This window comes from Thunnus albacares, chromosome 22 (assembly GCF_914725855.1).
Source record: "Thunnus albacares chromosome 22, fThuAlb1.1, whole genome shotgun sequence".
NCBI classification, from domain to species: domain Eukaryota; kingdom Metazoa; phylum Chordata; class Actinopteri; order Scombriformes; family Scombridae; genus Thunnus; species Thunnus albacares.
Window position 1 is genome coordinate 22479495 of NC_058127.1, and position 20299 is coordinate 22499793.

At 38.5% G+C, this 20299-nt stretch overlaps 1 protein-coding gene across 4 annotated transcripts in view; it reads left to right on the top strand.

Annotated features, from left to right (window-relative positions):
* Window positions 1–20299, top strand: part of nrxn2b (neurexin 2b) — a 714140-nt gene that overhangs the window by 387546 nt on the left and 306295 nt on the right. For all 4 annotated transcript variants that reach the window (XM_044341047.1, XM_044341046.1, XM_044341049.1 and 1 more), the window contains 2 exons: window positions 429–810; window positions 1989–2179. In XM_044341047.1, the coding sequence (XP_044196982.1) occupies window positions 429–810; window positions 1989–2179 (573 nt within the window). The remainder of the gene's footprint in view (window positions 1–428; window positions 811–1988; window positions 2180–20299) is intronic.

The window sequence follows — 20299 nt, forward strand, 5'->3', positions numbered from 1 at the left end:
TATACTGTACACACACTGTTTTTTCAAGCAACAAAAATCCATTTTAAGATATAATAAGCATAATAATATGTCAGAACCATATAAAATGTGTTTATCACTAATTTACTATTACAGACACAGTACATTAGTTTGATATTCATTGCCTTACAGTTAAATGTATTATACATGCATTTTAATATTACCATGGCTTTTCCATGATTGAGTTTGACCTACAATTTTCACAGAAAGTGTAAACCTCTTGAAGCTTAACTTATTGTGCCGTGACACATATTGAATTACATTTTGCTTAGAATAGCTATAATTCATTCACAGTATTATAATGTGACATAATCCTTAACATTTTCTCAGGATGCCTTATATTGCCTATTGTATAGCATTACAATTAATGTATTACCATTTATGCTCAAAGTTGATACTGTTTTTTCCAGGCCAGATGACTGGTGCCCACACACGTCTCGAGTTCCACAATATCGAGACAGGCATCATGACTGAACGCCGCTTCATATCTGTCGTGCCCTCAAACTTCATTGGCCATCTCCAGGGCCTGACCTTCAACGGGTTGCCCTACCTAGACCAGTGCAAAAATGGGGACATCTCCTACTGCGAGCTGAACGCCCGCTTTGGCATGCGTCACATCATCGCAGATCCGGTGACGTTTCGAACGAAAGGCAGCTACTTAGCGTTAGCAACATTGCAAGCTTACGCCTCCATGCACCTCTTCTTTCAGTTTAAAACCACTACGCCTGATGGCCTGATGCTCTTCAACTCTGGAGACGGGAGCGACTTCATTGTTGTGGAACTGGTGAAGGGGTGAGTCCCATGTGTTTTCAGTTACATTGATTGACAAGAAAATTGAGATGTTAGGTGTAGCATTTTATGTATTGTTCCCAAAAACACTCTTGCCTACTGTCACAAAAGAGCTTCTGTTTTCCATAATTCCCTCTGTATTTGGCTTTACTGATCACAATATATACATTACAGACTCCTCTTCAAATCTGTCATTGACAGAAAACATGAGAACCAGTCTAGCTGTAAATACTGCATTTTGTTATTGGATGGAAAACTCAGGTCTCAGGTATTTATTTTACAATCCATTAACTGATAACTGTTAATGCATAATTTTGAGCATTAATTTTGAGTGCATTTCTCTGACCAGCAAAGTATTTGGCAGATTTTCTATAAAGGCTTGAAGAAGCCAGCAGAAACCAGAAGTGGTTTGTGCTTGCTTGTGAACGGTGAATTGTATCACCCTAAAAGCTGTACATAATTAGAGTATCAAAAAAAGGTTTTTGCTTGTGTACCTCCCTTCCTCTTGTGCTCTATATTCAGCACTGTTACAAACACAAAAGCTTGAGCTTCCTCTGCCACACAAAGACAAGAGGCTACATAAAGGAATTGGAATCAAGGTAGAAAAAAACGCATACCTTGAATGAAACAGCCACAATAGCCTTAACACAAAACACAAAAGAGCCATATTTGTGTGAAAGAAGGAACTGTGCCACCTTGTCTGCCTGTGGGCAAACAGGAGCTTTTAGACAAAAGCAGATTTCTATATTCACATGTCAAACCAGTCAGTAAGCAAAAAAGAAAAGTGGGCTCATATGTGCTGGTAATATTACACTATTTTCCTTAAAAATATGCTCTTACACAGTGAATGATTGAGACATTAGACAGCAAGTAAGAGAGTGGAATGACATCCAATCTTCAATCATTTCATCATGACAATTGGAGGTTGAGTGCTGTTGACTGTGACCTGTCATGAGTATCTGTCATTGGAAGAAAACATGTCATGATGAGTTTGAATTCTAAAGTGAAACCGAATCACTACTGACATGATTGTCCCCATTTTCTGAACAATTGTTCTGACTGGCATGCAGTGATTTTGATTTTCTTTACTTGAAGAATTGGTTTTGAATTACATCTGTAATAATAATCACACAAACACACACTCTTACACGTTTTCCTTAATCTCACATCTTTCTTGTCAGATATGTCCACTATGTCTTTGACCTTGGAAACGGGCCATCGCTGATGAAGGGCAACTCAGACAAGCCACTGAATGACAACCAGTGGCACAACGTAGTGGTGTCCCGGGATGCAAACAATGTACATACGCTCAAGATCGACTCACGCACCGTTACTCAGCACTCCAATGGAGCCCGCAACCTGGACCTCAAAGGTAACAGCAGACAGTCCAGCATTCAGTGATAGATTCTTCCAGAAAACATTACCACTAACGGGAAATAACTATTCCAGTGTCATCCCTGGCCCTTAAGTGTTGTTGGAAGGTCGCCATGAACACATGCCAGCTCAAATCCATCTAAATTAGACCCACTTTCAGGATCACAGTGGCTTTTAGAATAGCTCCACTGTACATCCACTTACTTTTCTTAGTCACTGAGGAATTCTTACTTTTTGTAGTAGAGTGTTTCTAAAAGAAGTCTTGAAACCTTTTGCTCTTAAATAATTAACAAAAATATAATTGTTAGAACACTAGATTATAATTTTCTTTGCTGTAAATACACAGAGCACAATTTTAATCTCTTCTAATCTCTTCTTCTCAATCTAATCTTTGTGAGGTATATTTTTCTCTGTGCATACCTTACCAAAAAAAGAAAAGGTTTATAGGAATTTGCATGTGTTTGCTTGGACATATGCACTATTTACTATTGTCTTTTCTTTTATTTAAAATTTTGTACGTTTCAGTGCAAAGGCCCAGGATAAACAGAGAAAACTAAATGATGCTGCCAAGTGTAAATGTGCTTGCCAAACAAGAGTGGACAGGGGGTGAAATAAAACTTAACAAAAGCCTGGCAGCATCTGTGCTAGCCTGTCCTCTTCACCTTGAGAGATGATCCCCCCTCTTTCAGCAGATGTTGGCTTTACAGGAACAGGGCAATAACAGAGCAATATCCTTCACCAATCGGTATCCCAATATTACCTAAATCCAACATTGCAAACCAAGGTGAAAAAAGAGTCATACCAAAAACAATAAAGGCTTATGCCTTCATCCTTCTGCGCTTTGCTCCTTTTTGCTGTCACTTGCTTGTTTCAACCAAGCAGCCTGTCTGTCACATTTGGTACACTTGACTTACACCCACAGTATGATGACTATTATTTGATGGAGACACCTTTACTTCTTTGACTTTAAAATACCCTGTCCTCAGGAATCATCTTGAAATAATAGCCATGGTTACAAGGCACTTCAGTGTGAATTGGTATCTCTGGTCTGCTTGGAGACTGAGACTGGAAGCTTAGGTAAATGTAGGCTTTAGACCTCAGAAGTCAGGTTCTCTGATGTGTTATTTGGATGCTTAAGAGAGGCTGTCTGTGGAACAAAAGAGTGACAGAATGGAATTAAAAGTAGATTCAGAAAAAAAGACAAAAGGAGATACTTACATGGAAGAAAGACACTATGATGTTGACAGTGGACAACAGAGTACATAGGATAGTTTTACCAAAACTAAACTCTTTCAAGTGCCTGTCAGTACTAACATTAAGCTTAGCTGGAGGTGATTCACCTTTATTTTTGCCTGCGTCATGTCCCAGTATTTGGAGTGCTCTTGAAGTTACTTGGGGTTGTTGTGTAAGACACATCAGAAGTCAGGGTGAGCCCCCAGGGCCACTGAAGGCTGTGAGGAGTCAAAAGATCAAAAAGTGCCCCAGGCTTCTTTGGGAAGACATGATTTAGTGACGGACTTAACCTTTTTCAGTTTTGTCCATTGAGGTATGCATGGTGCAATTAAAAAAGGTAACCATAAAAGGCATTGGGTATAGAGGAATGGTACTCCGCCAGTGTCCTTACACCGGGATACAGACAAGAGTACTGGATGTAGAACAAACTGTCATAAGCTGGAGACATAGGGAATGAAGAGTATAAAATTATCTACAGTGGGTTTTAGCAGTGAGACATGTAATTAGCAGCCTGGTCTCACAAAATTTCATGGTGAAATTCAAATAAAGTGCATCATGCACATGGCCAATTATGTTATTGTCACATGCTTTGAAGGAGGAATGTAATTGTTACATTATTTATGTGTCATTATACAGTAGTTTGTGCTCATTTCACAAGACTGTGATGTCAATAGAGTAATCAGAAATTTCTAGATATAATTAATGCCTGCTTTTGTGGCTATTAAGTATAGCAAGCAGCAGCTTAATATGTATTCATTATGCATTGTGAGTGATTGATAGATAAAATGGGTCTCCTGTGCATCCATGCAGTCTTTGCAGCATATCTATTCTGGTGATCTCCTACAGTAAAGTGAAGTAATTGATGTCTGTAATTACGAGGGTTTTGTTTTTGATTGATTGTGTCTGTCTGGGCTGTGGCAAAGACTGCTGTCAATCAACTTTGAGATTAGACAAGAGAGTCATCAAGAGACAGTCAATGAGGTTTTTAAGGGAGTGTGCTGCTATCTGGCAGCTGTTGGACTATTTTTTTTTTGGTTTCCGTCTCACCCAGGACCATTATCCCACATCATTCCCATCTTCAATTTCTCCCACCATTTGCAGTCATGTTGCTCTGTCTCTTTTCTAGTCAAGCAGAAATGCTTCACAACCCTCAAGCAGAAGAGATATACCCCCCAGTTGTCATTTTACTTTACAAAATGTAAACATAATATGTCTTCCCCTTATTGGGACAAGCAGTGTTCTCTAAGCACTACAACTGGTGTTAGCATTCCCTCACTCAGCTTGAGTGATTAATAGACAATTGTACTTCCTTATAAAACACCACCAACCAAGCGTGCACCGACAAGATCCCTCAGCTGCCCACCACAGTACCATGGAGCGACACTAGCTCCATTTGCATATTCGAAATTACAGACATCCCATTGAATGATTTGTCTCTACAAATGAAACAGAAGGCAGCCGTTTTGCCTTTTCAGTGTCCCATCATCACAATATACATGGCTGGGGAGTAACTTTCCATCTGTTATTAATCTGTGAACCATTGTATTAGAGACTTCTTTATTTTCAGGGGTCCTTTGCTTTATTTGAAGAACTCTTGCCTGCAGGGGCTGGTGGCTAAGGCAGTTTGGTGCTAGTGGGAAAAAAATAGTTGTAAATCTTGCCTCAGAGGACATTCATGGGAGGGGGAAGATGTCTCTATCCTCAATTCCCTTGTCTAATTGGACATTCAAACCTTGCTCTGTAGTTCTGCTGTGACAATTCCCCTGCCAAAATATCATACACAGCTCAAACACTGTAGTGTCATCAACACTACAGCAAAGCACCAGACCTACACATGTGTGTAGTTGGAGAAAGACTCTTGACAAATACATAATCATATATTCTACCAAACATTATAGGCAGAATTTTCTTTCCCTTACATCTGTGTACACATAGACACATACAGTATGCTATGTTTGCTTTTCTGACTGTTCAGCAGTCAGACACAAGGCTTTGCAAATCAAACACAGAAGAAATAGCAACAATAAGCCATTTCTTACAATCTCTTTGCTCTGTTTTAAAACCATTTCTGCCTGCATTTCAAAGAAAATAAAACAATTCTCCAAGCTTTATTCGTGTAATTGCCCAGAGAAAATGGGGAAAATGGATTTTGTGCTCTCTGTCTTCCTTCTCTTTGTTTTGGACAGGCAAAAAAATCTTCAAGGCATCCCTCTTTGTCAGCTAAAGTATGGTGAGGGAACAACACACACAGTCCCCAAGGATAGCGCTGAGTGGATCTAGTTTTTTATAGTGAATACAAGTCTCACAAGAAGACATGTTGAACATACACCGTAAAGGGAATACAGTTCTATCATTCCTGTTGACAACCTGCAGAACACAGTGATAGCAAGCTATTACCATGTGTTTACCCTGAAATGGTCTCGTTGATCCTACAGTGCAACACAGTTTAAAAGGATACTTATCAAATATGCTAAAAACAATATGAAGGTTAAGTATGATAATACAAAACAGTCATTTAGTAATACCATTGGAGTTTAAAAAACAAACAAAAAAAAAACTGAATAGGATTTCATTTAGTGATGCACGATATTATCAACATGTCATCGGTATCGGCCGATAAAAGCTCCAAAATGAAATATCGGCATCGGCCATTTTTGCCGATTATGAAAGGCCGATTTATTGCCTTCTCCTCCGCCGCCTGACTGTGCTCCCTGCCACGGACTGTTTCACCCTGACGGTCCAGGTGCTTCCTCCACAGGCTAGCTGGCTGTGCTTCCCTCCGGCCATGCTGCTGCTAAGGCTCCGCTAGCCTCTCAGCTAACGTTAGCCCCGGCTCTCCATGTGGATCCAACCAGAGCACTGAGCCCCAGTTTGTTATTCAGGTTTAAGAGGGAAGAAGCAGTGGGTCTGATGGGCAGCTTGAGTGAAGTGGAGCCTGCGGACGAAGCACCGGGACCGTCAGGGAGAAACAGAAACAGTCCATCAAAGAGCTGCTAAGTTCGGCTGCACAGATAGGAAACACCTCGGCTGACAGGATGTACCACTCTGTTTAGAAAAAAAATCTTTTTGGTTTATAACGGCAGTTGGCAACCAGCGTATTAGGTGCATTACTGCTACCTTCTGCTCCAGAGTGTGGACCAGAGATTAAATCCTACACGTTAATCCTGTCTGTCTAATGAACTCAATGAAAACTCTACCACTCCACCCACTGATCCACCAGGTTGATTAAAGTTTTAAGGCTTCCTAAATTCTTCCTTCATATATTGTCTTTCTTTATCATACTTAGTACAATCTATGCTTGCATGCATAATAGTCTCCTCAGCCATCTGGAAAAAAATATGTGCATATATCGGTATTGGCATTGGCAATCGGCCACAATGAGTTGAAAATATCGGCATATCGGATATCAGCAAAAAATCCAATATCGTGCATCCCTAATTTCATTATTTAGTACCAAACAGTGAGTGCAGATTTTTGTAACTTTAAATTTGTGCTTGTTTATTTCATGACAAGTATCACACACATCATGACCAGCAGACCTGACTACAGGTCAGAGCTGACTAAAATCATTGTTCACTGTGTTATTATGATAAAAAAAAGAGTGGAGGGAGAGAAAAGTGTTCCTTAGTCTATGTACCAGTGGTCGGCAAATGGTGGCTCGTGAGCCAAATTTGGCGAGCCTAACCAAAACTGAAGTTTTCCTTTCTATTGATTACATCAAATTATTTACATGACTTCTCATTAATCTACAGTACATAACAATGTAAACAAGGCTAATGTAAATTCCAATAAGTATGACCTTGTTACTGAACTTCCATTATGTATAACACAGGCCAAATTATGTTTTGTACCTATCAGAGAACAGATATGTGTCAATAACAACACTGTGCTTCAACCATAAATGAAGCAGCCCACTGTTTATAGTGTGTGGGAAAGAAATCAATCATATTTTAACACAGAAGATATGCTAATGTTTAGTCCTTTTTTGCCAAATGAGTCTTAACATAAGCTGATGTTTTATAAATTAATGTTATTCTTGAATTAATCAAAATAAATAAACAAACAAAACCTACTTAAAGCATATTTTGTGGCTTTCACCGCGCCTGTGCAATGTCGGCTTCCCAACAAGCAGTGCTGAGAAAATCTGGCCCATGGTTGAACCCAATTGCTGACCCTTGCCATATACGTTTCACAAGCATAGTACATCATTATCAAACTAGAACTACTTGTTCGGGTCAGTTTGTTCTCACTTCAGTCAGAAAAAAATTCTTTGGATGCTCTGTTACTTCCAGGGCAGTAAGGGTAGAGCTTCTTCCCTATTCAAATTGACAGGAAATAAAATGACCGTCATAGAGCATCTAAAACAGAGTTTCTAAGCTTTCTAAGTTGCCAAGCTAAAATTAGTGGTCATACCTGTCATAAATCCTTATAAACACATTGATTCCACGAATCTATCTATTATCTGTCTATTATCTGTTAGGTGTTGCAGTGTAACTGTTGTTATCTCTGAATAAATCAAACAGTGAATAAGGGATTCCCTTCATTAAACACATCCACAGCAGGAAAGTGTGTTTGATGCTTCATATTGTGAGGGCTTTTTCAGTAGTGCTTTCTGATATGTTGCCACATGAACCTGATGTGGCATTGGTTAATTTTTTTTCACATTTATGTGAAATTGAAAAATTGTAATGTTCAAACTCTTAACAACAGCATGAAACAAATATGTTTCATTTTTTTAATGCTTGCCAGGTGTTACTTGTGGCATTGTAACATTAATAATTTCCATGTTCACCCAGAAGACAAGCAGCCCCCTCTAGGGAACAAACAGAACAATTAGTAGCATCCTCTGTGTGACAGGAAGTCATGGGGACTTTATCATGTGTCTTCATTTTAAGGAACATTTGCACCAGTAATACCTCTTGGGGTGGACAGAGGCTAATTGTTTCCATTTGTTAATGCTAATTATGCCAAGGTATCACAATTAATTTAACAATGATATATTGATCATTAATTAATTAGTGCTAAACATAGCACCTAAAACCAAGAACACTTAATAATAATAATTAGTGAATATTCTCTGACTAACTATGAGGATATACTGTATGTCCTTCACCTTATCCTGTAACATCATTTAGCAGTTAACAGCAATACTGTCGCATAGCACAGGGCAAGAAATGCAAGCATCTGTAGAAGTTCAAACAAATTAATTGTTGCATTATTAATATAGCAGCACCAAAATGTACTGTACTGAACTTATAATGGCATTACAAATTCAAATCTCAGTAATGTTGTTTAAAGTTTGTGAAGAATTATTTATGGTGGAAATTAGTGATTGATCTTTCCTTGGCCACAACAGTGACATGCAAATTCTTAAAACTAGAGCAATAAATTATCAAAGATAGTCACGCAAACAAAACAGATGACTGCATGTTTTAGTGATTGCATGGTCTTGTAGTCCTGTTCTGATTGCATCTTGTATTATTGCCCCCTGTAAAGCTGAAGTTGAAGTAACATCCATTTCTCTGAGGAGAATACCCTGCTTTACTGTGATATCAATGCCACTATTACATACAGTGATAGGAAATAGGAATAACAACAACAATATAATAATTATTATTAAGAGTTTTTCAGGTTGAGTAGATGCAAGGAGGAGGAATAATTTGGCATACCATATTCAGACAACGCCTGTCCCTTCTTTTTGAAGATGTTTGCTAATGAGGCATACTTGTGTAGAATTGTAAAGAGATGACATTGAATGTGTTCCATTTTTCAACAAAAGCTGAACAAATTGAAACACAGTATGGAGGAGAGGTTTGGCAAAGGAAAGAGAGGAGGAGAAAAAGACAAACAGGTACACACATTTTAATGAGCTCTGCTCTTGCTGGCGGTAAAATTGAGATTAGCCGTTTGATCACCCCAAAGCTTTTCTTTCTTCTTCTTTCTGGTTAATATCAGTGTCTGACAAACCAAGCTAAGCTTGTCACTAATCCTGCCACAATACCAAAACCTCTGCATTCCTCATAGCAGACCAGGTACAACACTAATTCTAGCCATTGTCTTTCCCCCATCCCCACCAAGGCTGTACACTCTCCAAGTGATAAAGCTGTAATTTCCACAATGGACAGTACAGGCTGTCCCAAAGGAAAAAAAAATTAAATGAAGTTGAGTGCTTCCTGTATTTTCAAGTTTTTCTGTCACACAAAATCGAAAGGCTTGACGATGATCAGTGTTTCTTGTACAAAAATAATTTTCGGCTGCAGAGTAATTATCAAATTTGAGCAGGCACTCTTTGTATTATTGCTTAAAAGTTGTAATATATTAGAAATCCCTTCCCTTTGACCATATCCCTGAAAATGTGTTAATAGGTCTACATCTGACAGAATTTTCGAGCATAAGACCTGTTAAGAGTTTTTGCAGCAGAAATACTTGGTAAATTTGGGGTTATTATGATGACACTTCAAGTAGGTGTTTGAATTTACAAATAGGTAAACAAAGTGCTGTGCTGTCTTGATAATTCTAGTAATGCAGATTGCCCTAGTTTTTTCATTACAACCCCAACAAAGAAAGGCAACACATTCAGCACCATAATACTTATTCTTTGATTTTTGTAAACTGCCATCTAACTTAAGTGCAAATGGTGGACAGTGCCAGCACCATGGTAGGAAAATTACAATCAGGATATTGAATGGAAGAACAGTTGATAAAGTTGTGATGGAATGAGGGGAATTCTGTTACTGATATGTGGATGTCTATATAAACCTTCAGCCCATAGGTAATACTCCTTCTCATGTATGTTAATGGGGTGGACAAGATATTAGGAACATCATTCAATATAATCCACTCCAATACACCATCACCACCCACTACGACCTCAATAATAAACATTTAGTAGAATTATCACCTTTCTTACAATGTCAACAAAAACTGAAAAATGTATAAGCTTCGTAAATGTAGAATTTATGGCAAAGCTGTTGTATTGGATTGCATTAGATTGCACAGGTGTACCTAATGAAGTGGCCGGTGAGTGTATATAACCAGTAAACAACTTCAGTAGTGAAGCTGGCGGTTAAGTGCCTTGGTCACAGGCAGCTCGGTGGAGTGCATTATATAGATCTAGATTACAGACTCACATAGCAAGTATACGGCCTCTTTGAATAGAGAGCTTTTCATGGTGTGCAGACGTTTTCATTTTCCGCTTTACCAGCTACATTATGTGTCTCCAAACAGAATTGGTTAAGACTCCAGGTGCCTTAAGGATATCTGACCCCCTGTGTCTAACACTCCAGATGTTAAGATGACCAGATCCTTACTTAATTACTGGGGGTGGGCACATTCTGATCAGTGACTAAAATTAAGCCTTTACATAGTAGTGACCATCAGCCCACACCTTTGCTAGTGTCCAAATTGTCCAACCATAAAATCATAAGCACACTGACTAGTGGCCCTCAATGGTCAGAATACAATTTCCTCAACTCCTCTGTGGTGGGTTTCCTCCATCCACCAATAACCAGCCTTCTCTCTGGTTATTTGGGTCAGGGTCACAGTGGCAGCAGGATAAGAAAATGAGCTCAGACATTCTCCTGCCCTCCTCTTCCTTTGGAGAGCTTGATGCATTCTTAGGTTAGATGGGATATGTAATCCCTCAAACAAGTACTGCATCTTCAGCAGGTTTTTCCACTCTACAGGAATACCTACATAATCACATACTACCTCAACTGGCTCCTTCCAATGTGTCAGACCACCAGTTCCACTTTGAGCTTTTTCTGGATGTCTGACTTCTTGTCCCCTCCTGACCCAATGAGCCTCGATATCTTGCTAAGGATACTCATTTTAGTCATTAGTTTATATAATGTCATTCTTTAAGTAACTATCCTAAACTCATGATCAAAGGGGGTGGCTAGAATGTAAACTGACTGGCAATCAAGCTCTTCACCAGGCTCAAGTCTATTTTCAACACAACTTTGGTTCACTGGCCACTGATAGCAGTGGTCATATTACTGTCACTCATGAGCCAGATCACAAAATACTTCGAACATACTGTTAATGTCATACTAATCACCTATGGGTCATTTTCACCTGCTAGCCCTCTCTTCAAGAGGTATTTTTCTCATGCTACCCTTCTCCATAAGAGAATCGGGATGAGCAACAGTACAGCAGCCCTTGAGCTGGAAGGGATTGGCTTGCTCAGTGGCTTGCTCAGGGACATAACAGGGGATATTTTGTAAAAAGGGTGATTGTACTCACCTTCTTGGATGAAAGGAACATGGCTCTAACCTCTTGAAACCCTGACACAGCAATCCAGTCTCACATCAAAACATGTAATAGCTACGTTGGTACACAGCACAAAATGTATTAGTTTCATAATAATGGCTATAAAATTGTTAGATGTCTCCATTTTTTGGCCTTTTCTTTTCTATTGGCCTGCATCCTCATCACATGACTGTCAAATTTCTGTCTGCTCAAACACAACAAATGGCTGCCATTCCCTTTATTCTCAGTGGAAAGTGCAATTTGTTTTGATAACATTTTTAGCAATAGATGTGCATTTTATTTTAATAATCTTTGTTCAGTGAATGTATACAATGTTTAGTTGGTCAGTTATTATGAAGATTCTTGCAGGCTTTCTATTGTTGCTATAGTTGTTGCTATGGACACTGCTGAATTATTGTCTTTATGTTGTGCAGTTATCTGAGCTGTCATGTCATTTGTGTTATTTTATGTAACTGTTTGATGATCTTTCAATAAAAAATGTAGAAACGTTAACATGGGACAGTGAGGAAAATACTTCCTTGCGGGTCTGCCAGTCAGACAATCGCAAAGCTTCAAATTCTGGATTTCAAATTCAATTCATCCCTTCGGCACTCTAAAATCTACCTTTTTTTATTGAAATATCATCATCAAACAGTTTCGCAAAACAACACAAATAACATAACAGCTCAGATGACAGCACAACGCAAAGACAATGATGCAAACAACATGCAACTGCGTGGTTTCAGTGATAGCAGCGTTAATAGCAACCACCATAGCAATGACAGAAAGCCTGCAAAAATCTTTGTAATAAGTGACAAACTAAACATCATAGACATTCACAGAGCGAAGATTATGAAAACATAATGCACATTTCTTGCTAGAAATGTTATCAAAACACATTTTTATGCCAAAATTATTTTAAAATATTGCATTTTCCACTGAGAATAAAAGGAATGGTAGCCATTTTTTTGTTTGAGCTTGTTTGAACTTGACAGTCACGTGATGTGGACACAGACCAATAGAAAAGAATAGGCCGGAAAAATGTAGGCATCTCACAGATTTAGAGCCATAATTGTGAAACTAATTCGTTTTGCACTGTGGACCAACGTAGCTATTACATGTTTTCATGTGAGAGTGGGTTGGATACAGCTGCTGTATGAGTTTTACACGATCTAGAAAATGCATATTTTTTCCTCTTTTTTCATCTGTTCAGGATTTGGCCTTGAAAATACTATTGTTAGGGCAACACTGATTTGCTGCAGTTACTCACCATGAGCAGTACATTGTCACTAACACTGTGCATGCCCATCCCCTGTCTTGAGTACACTGACACCAATGCATTAACATATCCACCTATTCAAACTGAACCTTTGTCAGGATGGACATAAAACACAATCTATTCGTCCTCTGACGATACATACATTGTTACATCCTGAGGGTTTTCCTGTCCTTCCATTACATTGTGTGGAGAGGAAATGACATTACCATAATGCCAGGATCTAGTCCATTATGTGAGAAGAATACATTTCTCTTCTCCCTTCTCTTTGCTTCTTATTATCGCCTTCCTCTATAATGTCACATCACAATGAATAGCCTTTAAAATCAGCATCTCTGGGGCAACAGTAACAAGAGGACTGTACAGATCCATTAAGTGAAGGACAAGACAGAGGTGTGATCATACTGAAGAAATTTATTGTCCAGAATTGGAAATTGAAATCCTTTTCATTTCTGCTTCAACCACCATGGAAATAGCGACACAAATATTATGAAGCGAGAGGCAAAATACTGCAACTGTTTGTCTGTATAGCACTGATCCCATAATTTTTTTTCAGAAATGTTCTTGTCCTTGTAATCCTTAGAAGAGTATACTGTTAGCTTTAAGGGGTTCAAGTGTTAACATGCTTCAAGGTTTTATTAAGCCAACAGTTTTGGAAAGCAATCTCAAATGTCTATGGTAAGCGGAGATTAATCCAGCTGAATGCTGAAACTATTGTGCAGGTGTTTCAAGCTGCTGCTCCTAATGTGTTGAATTTATTGGACAAATACTCCGTTTCTCTTTAAATACAAAAAGAGTCTGTTTTCTCTACTAGCTATGGTCCCACAGCTAATTTCACCTCTACTGTGTGTTTTGGCATATTCATGAGTAGTCTCTCATGACAAAGATATTAAGGCTTAAAGAAAGTGTGGGGCATGTTTACTTCATTGGAAAGTGTCTCAGCCCATCATACTCACCTGGCTCCATAAACTTTGGCTTTTCTTGGCTTCAGTAACTGCATAGCAGACCCAGAGAAAAAATCTTATAGGTTCATAATTTTGAAGTCTAACTCAAAACATTGCTCACATAGCCACATTTAAAGTTATTAATCGCTGTGATCACTCCATATGTCCATACTGGCTGTGAAGAAATTCCTTCCTAGTGCGTCTCCAGTGTAAGTGATTGGGACAAAATTCACAGTCTTCTTTACATGCAAAAATGAATAAAGTTGATTGAAGCTGATATGAGGCTTAAGCAGTCCAAATTAATCAAATCAAGTGGGGATCTTTCAAAGTTTGTCTCTTTAGTACAAAATTCCCTCTTTTTATTTCCCCCAGACAGTGATTCTCTGCAGTAGAGGGATAGTAACACAAAGCAGGAATTTTATTCAAAAAGATTGTAACTTACTAGCTACTTCAGACTGTTGAAGCCCCTTATGAACTTAATCTGAACTAGAATTAATTTTTACATAGAACGAGGGCTGTGGGTTTTGTTCCACGTCACTTACATTGGACTAGTAGTATTAGGAAGGGATCATGTCAGTATGAACAAGAATAATACAGTCTAAAAACTGTTGAAATTCAAATATGGGCCTGTCAATATTGTCCTAAGATAGACCAAAATTGTGAACCTCTTTTTCAATAATAATAAATAAAATAATTCCTCATGTGACCAATATACTGTAGTTCTTTGTACTTGTTTGATGATTTCTCTTGAAACAAGTGTCAGTATCTTGGAACTAATCAGGCTGCTCCATAGTGTCATATTGTTAAGATGGATTATTTTGTTTTCATACATAAAATTACCAGTGTTCCAGAGTTTTTTTTTTTTTAGTGTGTTACTGTAGTTTGTAGAACATGAATCATGATTTAGGTGCAGAAGTAAGGTTTGGGTTGAAATCTGATGTTGTATGGAAGAGCAAACTGAGCTTTTGGGTATAAGTTTTGGTACCTTTACAGGATTTATAACATGTGTCCTTTATTCAATTTCCTCTTTAACACTGCTTCAGTTTGCACCTGGTGTAGGATTGCAAATGACAGAGAGGGAGGAGGCTTTGTAATGAAGATCTGCCAAAGCTGACACTGAATCCATTTGCATAATAACTAAACAAATCACATGCAGCATAACTGGATTAGCACCTCATGTCAGATAGTATGAATGTCTCAAGCAGTTACTTCAGCCTCTTGAAGGGGAAGTTTCACTGTAGGAAAGTGAAGACAGTGGAAGCAATTTGGGATAGATGTTGAGTTTATCTGCACTTTCCATTAATTTGTCATAATCATCCTCAGCACAGTCAGTGATATTGCCATAATCACTGTTCTCATCATCCTCATTATTAACGTTTTCAATCAACAACAACTATTCTGAACAATTAAAATGAATCAATCAACACTGAATCACCATCGTCACAGACCAAAATAGATTACAACTTTTAAAGCCAGTTATTGAACCTACATCATCAGATAAACACATGCGTTAAATAACTGTTTTTTCCCACACCACCTCTTTTTTACACTTATGTGTTGTGTAGTTAATTGAATGTTGTTTCTAAGTCAATATGGCAACATCATATTTCATGTCAAGTCGTATATAGTCAATATAAATCAACCTAAATATATACGTCAATCACTTAGTCCTATAAAGCCTCACCTTCCCCTCCAGATTCTTTTTTGTTTCCTTTTTATTCATTTCCCTCCCATGTCCTTCTCTAGCCCCGCTATTTTTCCACTCAGTGTCAGTGCTCTTTCAATAAATGATGGACTAGGTAGCTTGAGTGCTGCAATAGAGCAGTGTGTTTTAGGTTTTTTTCTCCCACTGACCTGTCTTACATTACAATTTACTATGGCATTACTCAGAGCTTTGGCTGTTTTCCCATCCTCTCTTCTCCTTTCTCCTGCTTCATCTCTTCTCTCCATCAATAGCCAGCTTCTCCACCATAGCTGGAGTGGAGATAGAGACAGCACCTCTACAGAGTCTACAGAGTCTAATCGTGTGTCTGTCTGCACAGGTGTGCACATGTGTAAAATCTGTGCTCAATGCTCTCTACAACCTCAGTGCAGACGTATAAAAAATGCCTCAATATAAAAATATCCCATCCCTAAATGAAAAAAAGACTGACAATGTAATAAAATAGTGCTGAAATGGTAAGTCCCTTAATTGAACAGTTGATAGCTTAAAAATGAACCAACAAAAATTTTTACTATAAAATCAATACATATAAAATAATCAACAGACTAATCAATAATAAAAACAACCATTGGTTACAGCCTTAATGTGAAAATATATTATGTCAGATTCTCTTTTAGTGAAGAATGTTTACTCGTTGCAGTCATAGTGTTGTAGGATATGTCCACTTCTTATATGTAAAACACATATAACAATTGATTAAAAATGTCACAACTTTTTTTTTTTTCAAAATTAATTTCTGCTTTCTGCTCTATGCAAACCAAAGACAGACGGAAAACAGGATGGAAATGAAACCCTCTACTCTGTCTGTTTTCATAATGCTGTATCTAACCTCTATCCAGACAGATAGACCAAGAAAAAAAATGTCTTTTTTTTTCAATAACTGTCACGTTAAATGTAGAAAGCCTCTTTACTGAAGGAAGAATGGACAGGAAAAAAAGGCCATTTAAAAAGAAAAATAAAAACAGAACGATTAGTGCAGACAAACATTTTATTAATGTACAAAAGAATGTTTGTGATAATGGTAAAAGGTAACACAAAGGAGGGGAAATAAAACAGGGTAGGTAAGAAATATTGGAAACTGACTAATACTATAGAGGCAGTAAGTGACATTGATCTTCTACTGTTTTGGTTATATAACCTTTCAAACTGTCCCTTCACCCTATGAAGTTTGATTTTCAAAATTACACAAGAGATTAACAGTTAAAAATACATTTATCACATTCTATTGTGGGGTGATTTAGAAGGAGGCCTGATTGGTTGGCCTCTACTCTCCTGGCAGAGACCTGAGTAGTAATAATTCCCCCTGATGAATGGGATATTGTCATGGGTCATTTTGTTTTTTACACACTCACAAGTCCCATTTTCCATCATCTTAGAAAGAGGAAGAAAAAAAGGTTGAAAGAGGAAAGCCTGCTGTCATCCATTAATATATGATTTCTCACAACAACAATGGTAGCCATCATTAGAGTCCACTTGAAAACAGACATATCATGACAAAACAGTGGGACATTTACGTTTTGTGCAAAAATCAAAAGGAAATTCCACCTTTATACATTTTATGAAAGTAACTTTTACAGAATTATAGAGATTTAATTTGTAGGTGTGAATAAGTCTCCTATTCCTTTGAATAGCAAAGACCGATTGCAGTGAAATCCTGGAACTGCTCCATGGACCGTGAATAATAGAATAACTGCTAGGATGCTGTGACAGCAGTCATTGGGATTGTACTGCAGGATTTGGGTACATTGTCTGATCACATCTGGGATTCCTTCACTGAGATCAAACTGATTTAGATGTAGTATCTTAAATATCAGAAATGTTCTGAGCCCACAGTCAGTCCCTAACTCATGTTCAGATTGTCACCTGAAGACATCATCATTTCAAAAGTGCAGTCTGTGGACATTTAACATCTGCTCGTTTTAACAGGTGCAATGTACATTATACTAATAAAAAACTGATACATATGACCTGTAATGTCATCTGGGACAGATATCATGTAAAGTAAATGGAAGAAAGAGGGACAGATAAAGATAGACAAAGTGAGGGTATTGGAAGCACACAAAAGCGAGGGTGGAGAATGAAAGGGCAGGGAGATGAAGACAAATATGGGGAAATGGAAAGTAAAAGATAGTGACTGAGCAAAGTAAGAAAAACTGAAGTGCAATTGAAAGGAGAGAGCGCAGCCAAGGCAAAGCGAAAGGACACAGAATACGGAGTGACATTTCATAGATGGAGAATGGAAGCATGAAAAGTGTGTAATGATGCCTATCACTATACAATCTTTCAACGAGTGTCATAAGCAAGCACTGGCACGTATTCAGAGCCCTCTCAAGGACATGTATACCAACTGATTTGTGTTGTGTTGGGTTATTGAAAAGTTCTCTATTTTTGTTTTAGCAGAAATTAATTATTTTCCCTCTAATGTAGATATACATCCTTGAGGGGAAATTTGCGTTTGCAGCTTGTATAATGTTAATACAACAGGCAGTGCCCTAAATGATTATAGAGCAGCTAAGAGACTTTATATACTGTATGCTGTAAAGCTTGGCATCGAAGGGTTTACATGTAATTGCATAGACACGGTGCTTCCCGAGAAACATGAGCCCAATTGGGCAGATGGTGGCACTGTAATTAATGCCCCTTACACTGTAAGTCTGATTGACTCGAAATTTCACACACAAGTCCACCTCAATGTGCTCTACAAAAAAGCCTCTTGGACCATAATAGTCCGCCACGATGGATTTTTTGCCAATTTGCATAAACTGGTAATGTGAATAGAACTTTTTTGATTTTGACTCTATCAACACCAAATTGGGTATACAGCATTGTGGGACTGAGATACACATATGTATTATAAGCGAGCAAGATCGGTCCTAAAACATGGCCACCATCAATCAAAATATCTTCGCAAAGTTCGGAGTTTAGCAGGAAATTCATCATAAATCTTGGTAGGTATCTTCAGAACATGTAGTGTAATAGGTCTACCAACGCATTTTGAGCCTAACTCAAAGGGAGTGCCACAAATCCTGAAAACATGTACCTCAAAACCCAATAAACAGAATTTCACCAATTTTGCTGTGCATGCTCTGGGGTCAAATATTAACTGAAATCTGAAGTGCCATATTGATTGGTGCAAATAGGCATGGCCTATCACATATTTGCTCATAGCTCAAGATGCCCTCGAGCAATCCTGATTAAACTCACTGGAGATATCTTGCACTATATCCTGAACCTACACACCAAGTTTGGTTCACATCCAATAAAGGGGGAACAAATGGCAGAACTTTGAGTGTGCAATTATTGAAATGCTGCAGGCTTTCTGATGATGAAACAAGTGTGTGATTGGTCTCACTCACTTCTTTGAACAGAATCAAACTAACTGAAGTGACTTTGTTCATCTTTGTGAAGACTGACACCTGCTTGTTGCTGCTTGCAGCTTTAATTTTGGCCGATTGAGCTGCTTCCTTCTGTTGAGTGCAAAAAAGTTTGAACCTGCGAATTGCCACATGCAGCTATATTTATTATTATTTTTACCTTTTATATACTCGGTGTCCTGATTATGAAGTGTGGTTAAACTGGAACCATGTTTTACATGTCCGGATAAAGAATTTTGACTGACACCTTCCAGCGAATCAGTTTTTCTTTTTTTATTTGCCTTTGAAGTAGTATATCCACTAATAGCCTGTTGTGAATCAAACTGTATATATTAATAATAATTATACATTTTATTTATAGAGCACTTTTCAGGGTACAAAGACAATTTACACAAGTTAAAATGATCATAGAAAACAACCAACCAAAAACATATGACACACTTTGTTAATCACAAATTAAAAGCAGTTCTGAAAAGGGGAGTTTTGATTAGTGATTTGAACATGGACAGATCAATGTAGTCTTGGATGTGTTTGGGGAGAGAGTTCCGGAGGGAGGGGGCAGCTATGGAGAAGGCTCTGTCACCCCAGGTCCTGTGCTTGGTCCTGAACGGTGGAGACAGGAGGTTGGCATCAGAGGAGCGAAGGCTGTGGGAGGTAATGTGGTGGTGGTGTAGGTTGATGAGGTAGGAGGGGTCAGGGCAGTGAAGGGCCTGGTTATTGAGGGCTTTGTGAGTGAGGAGAAGGACTTTGAGTTGGATCTGTAGTGGGATAGGGAACCAGTGAAGGTTCTGGAGGACAGGGATGTTGTGGTCACAGGAGTGGGGCTGGGTGAGCAGGTGAGCAGCAGAATTCTGGATGTACTGGAGTTTACTTAGGGATTTCGATGATGTGCCATAAAGAATGCTGTTGCAGTAGTCAATTCTGGATGTTATGAAAGCATGGATTTCGGCAGCAGAGAAGAAGAGTGATGGGTGGAGATGAGCTATGTTTTTTAGGTGGAAAAAGGGAGTTCGGGTGATTTGTTTTGTGTGGTGTTCAAAGGAGAGGTTGCTGTCAAAAATGACTCCCAGCTTGTGGATGTGTGGGGAGGGAGACAGAGTGGAGTTATCAATGGTGAGGCAGAAGTTGTGAATGGTTTTGGTGAGGGATTTGGGACCGATGATGATTGTGTCTGATTTATCACAGTTTAGTTTGAGGAAGTTGCTTGCATCCATAATTTAATTTCAGTGAGGCAGTTGGTCAGGGTGGAGTGACTTTCAGTGGTGATGGATTTAGTGGAGATGTGGAGCTGGAGACCATGACGATGTATGATGTTACC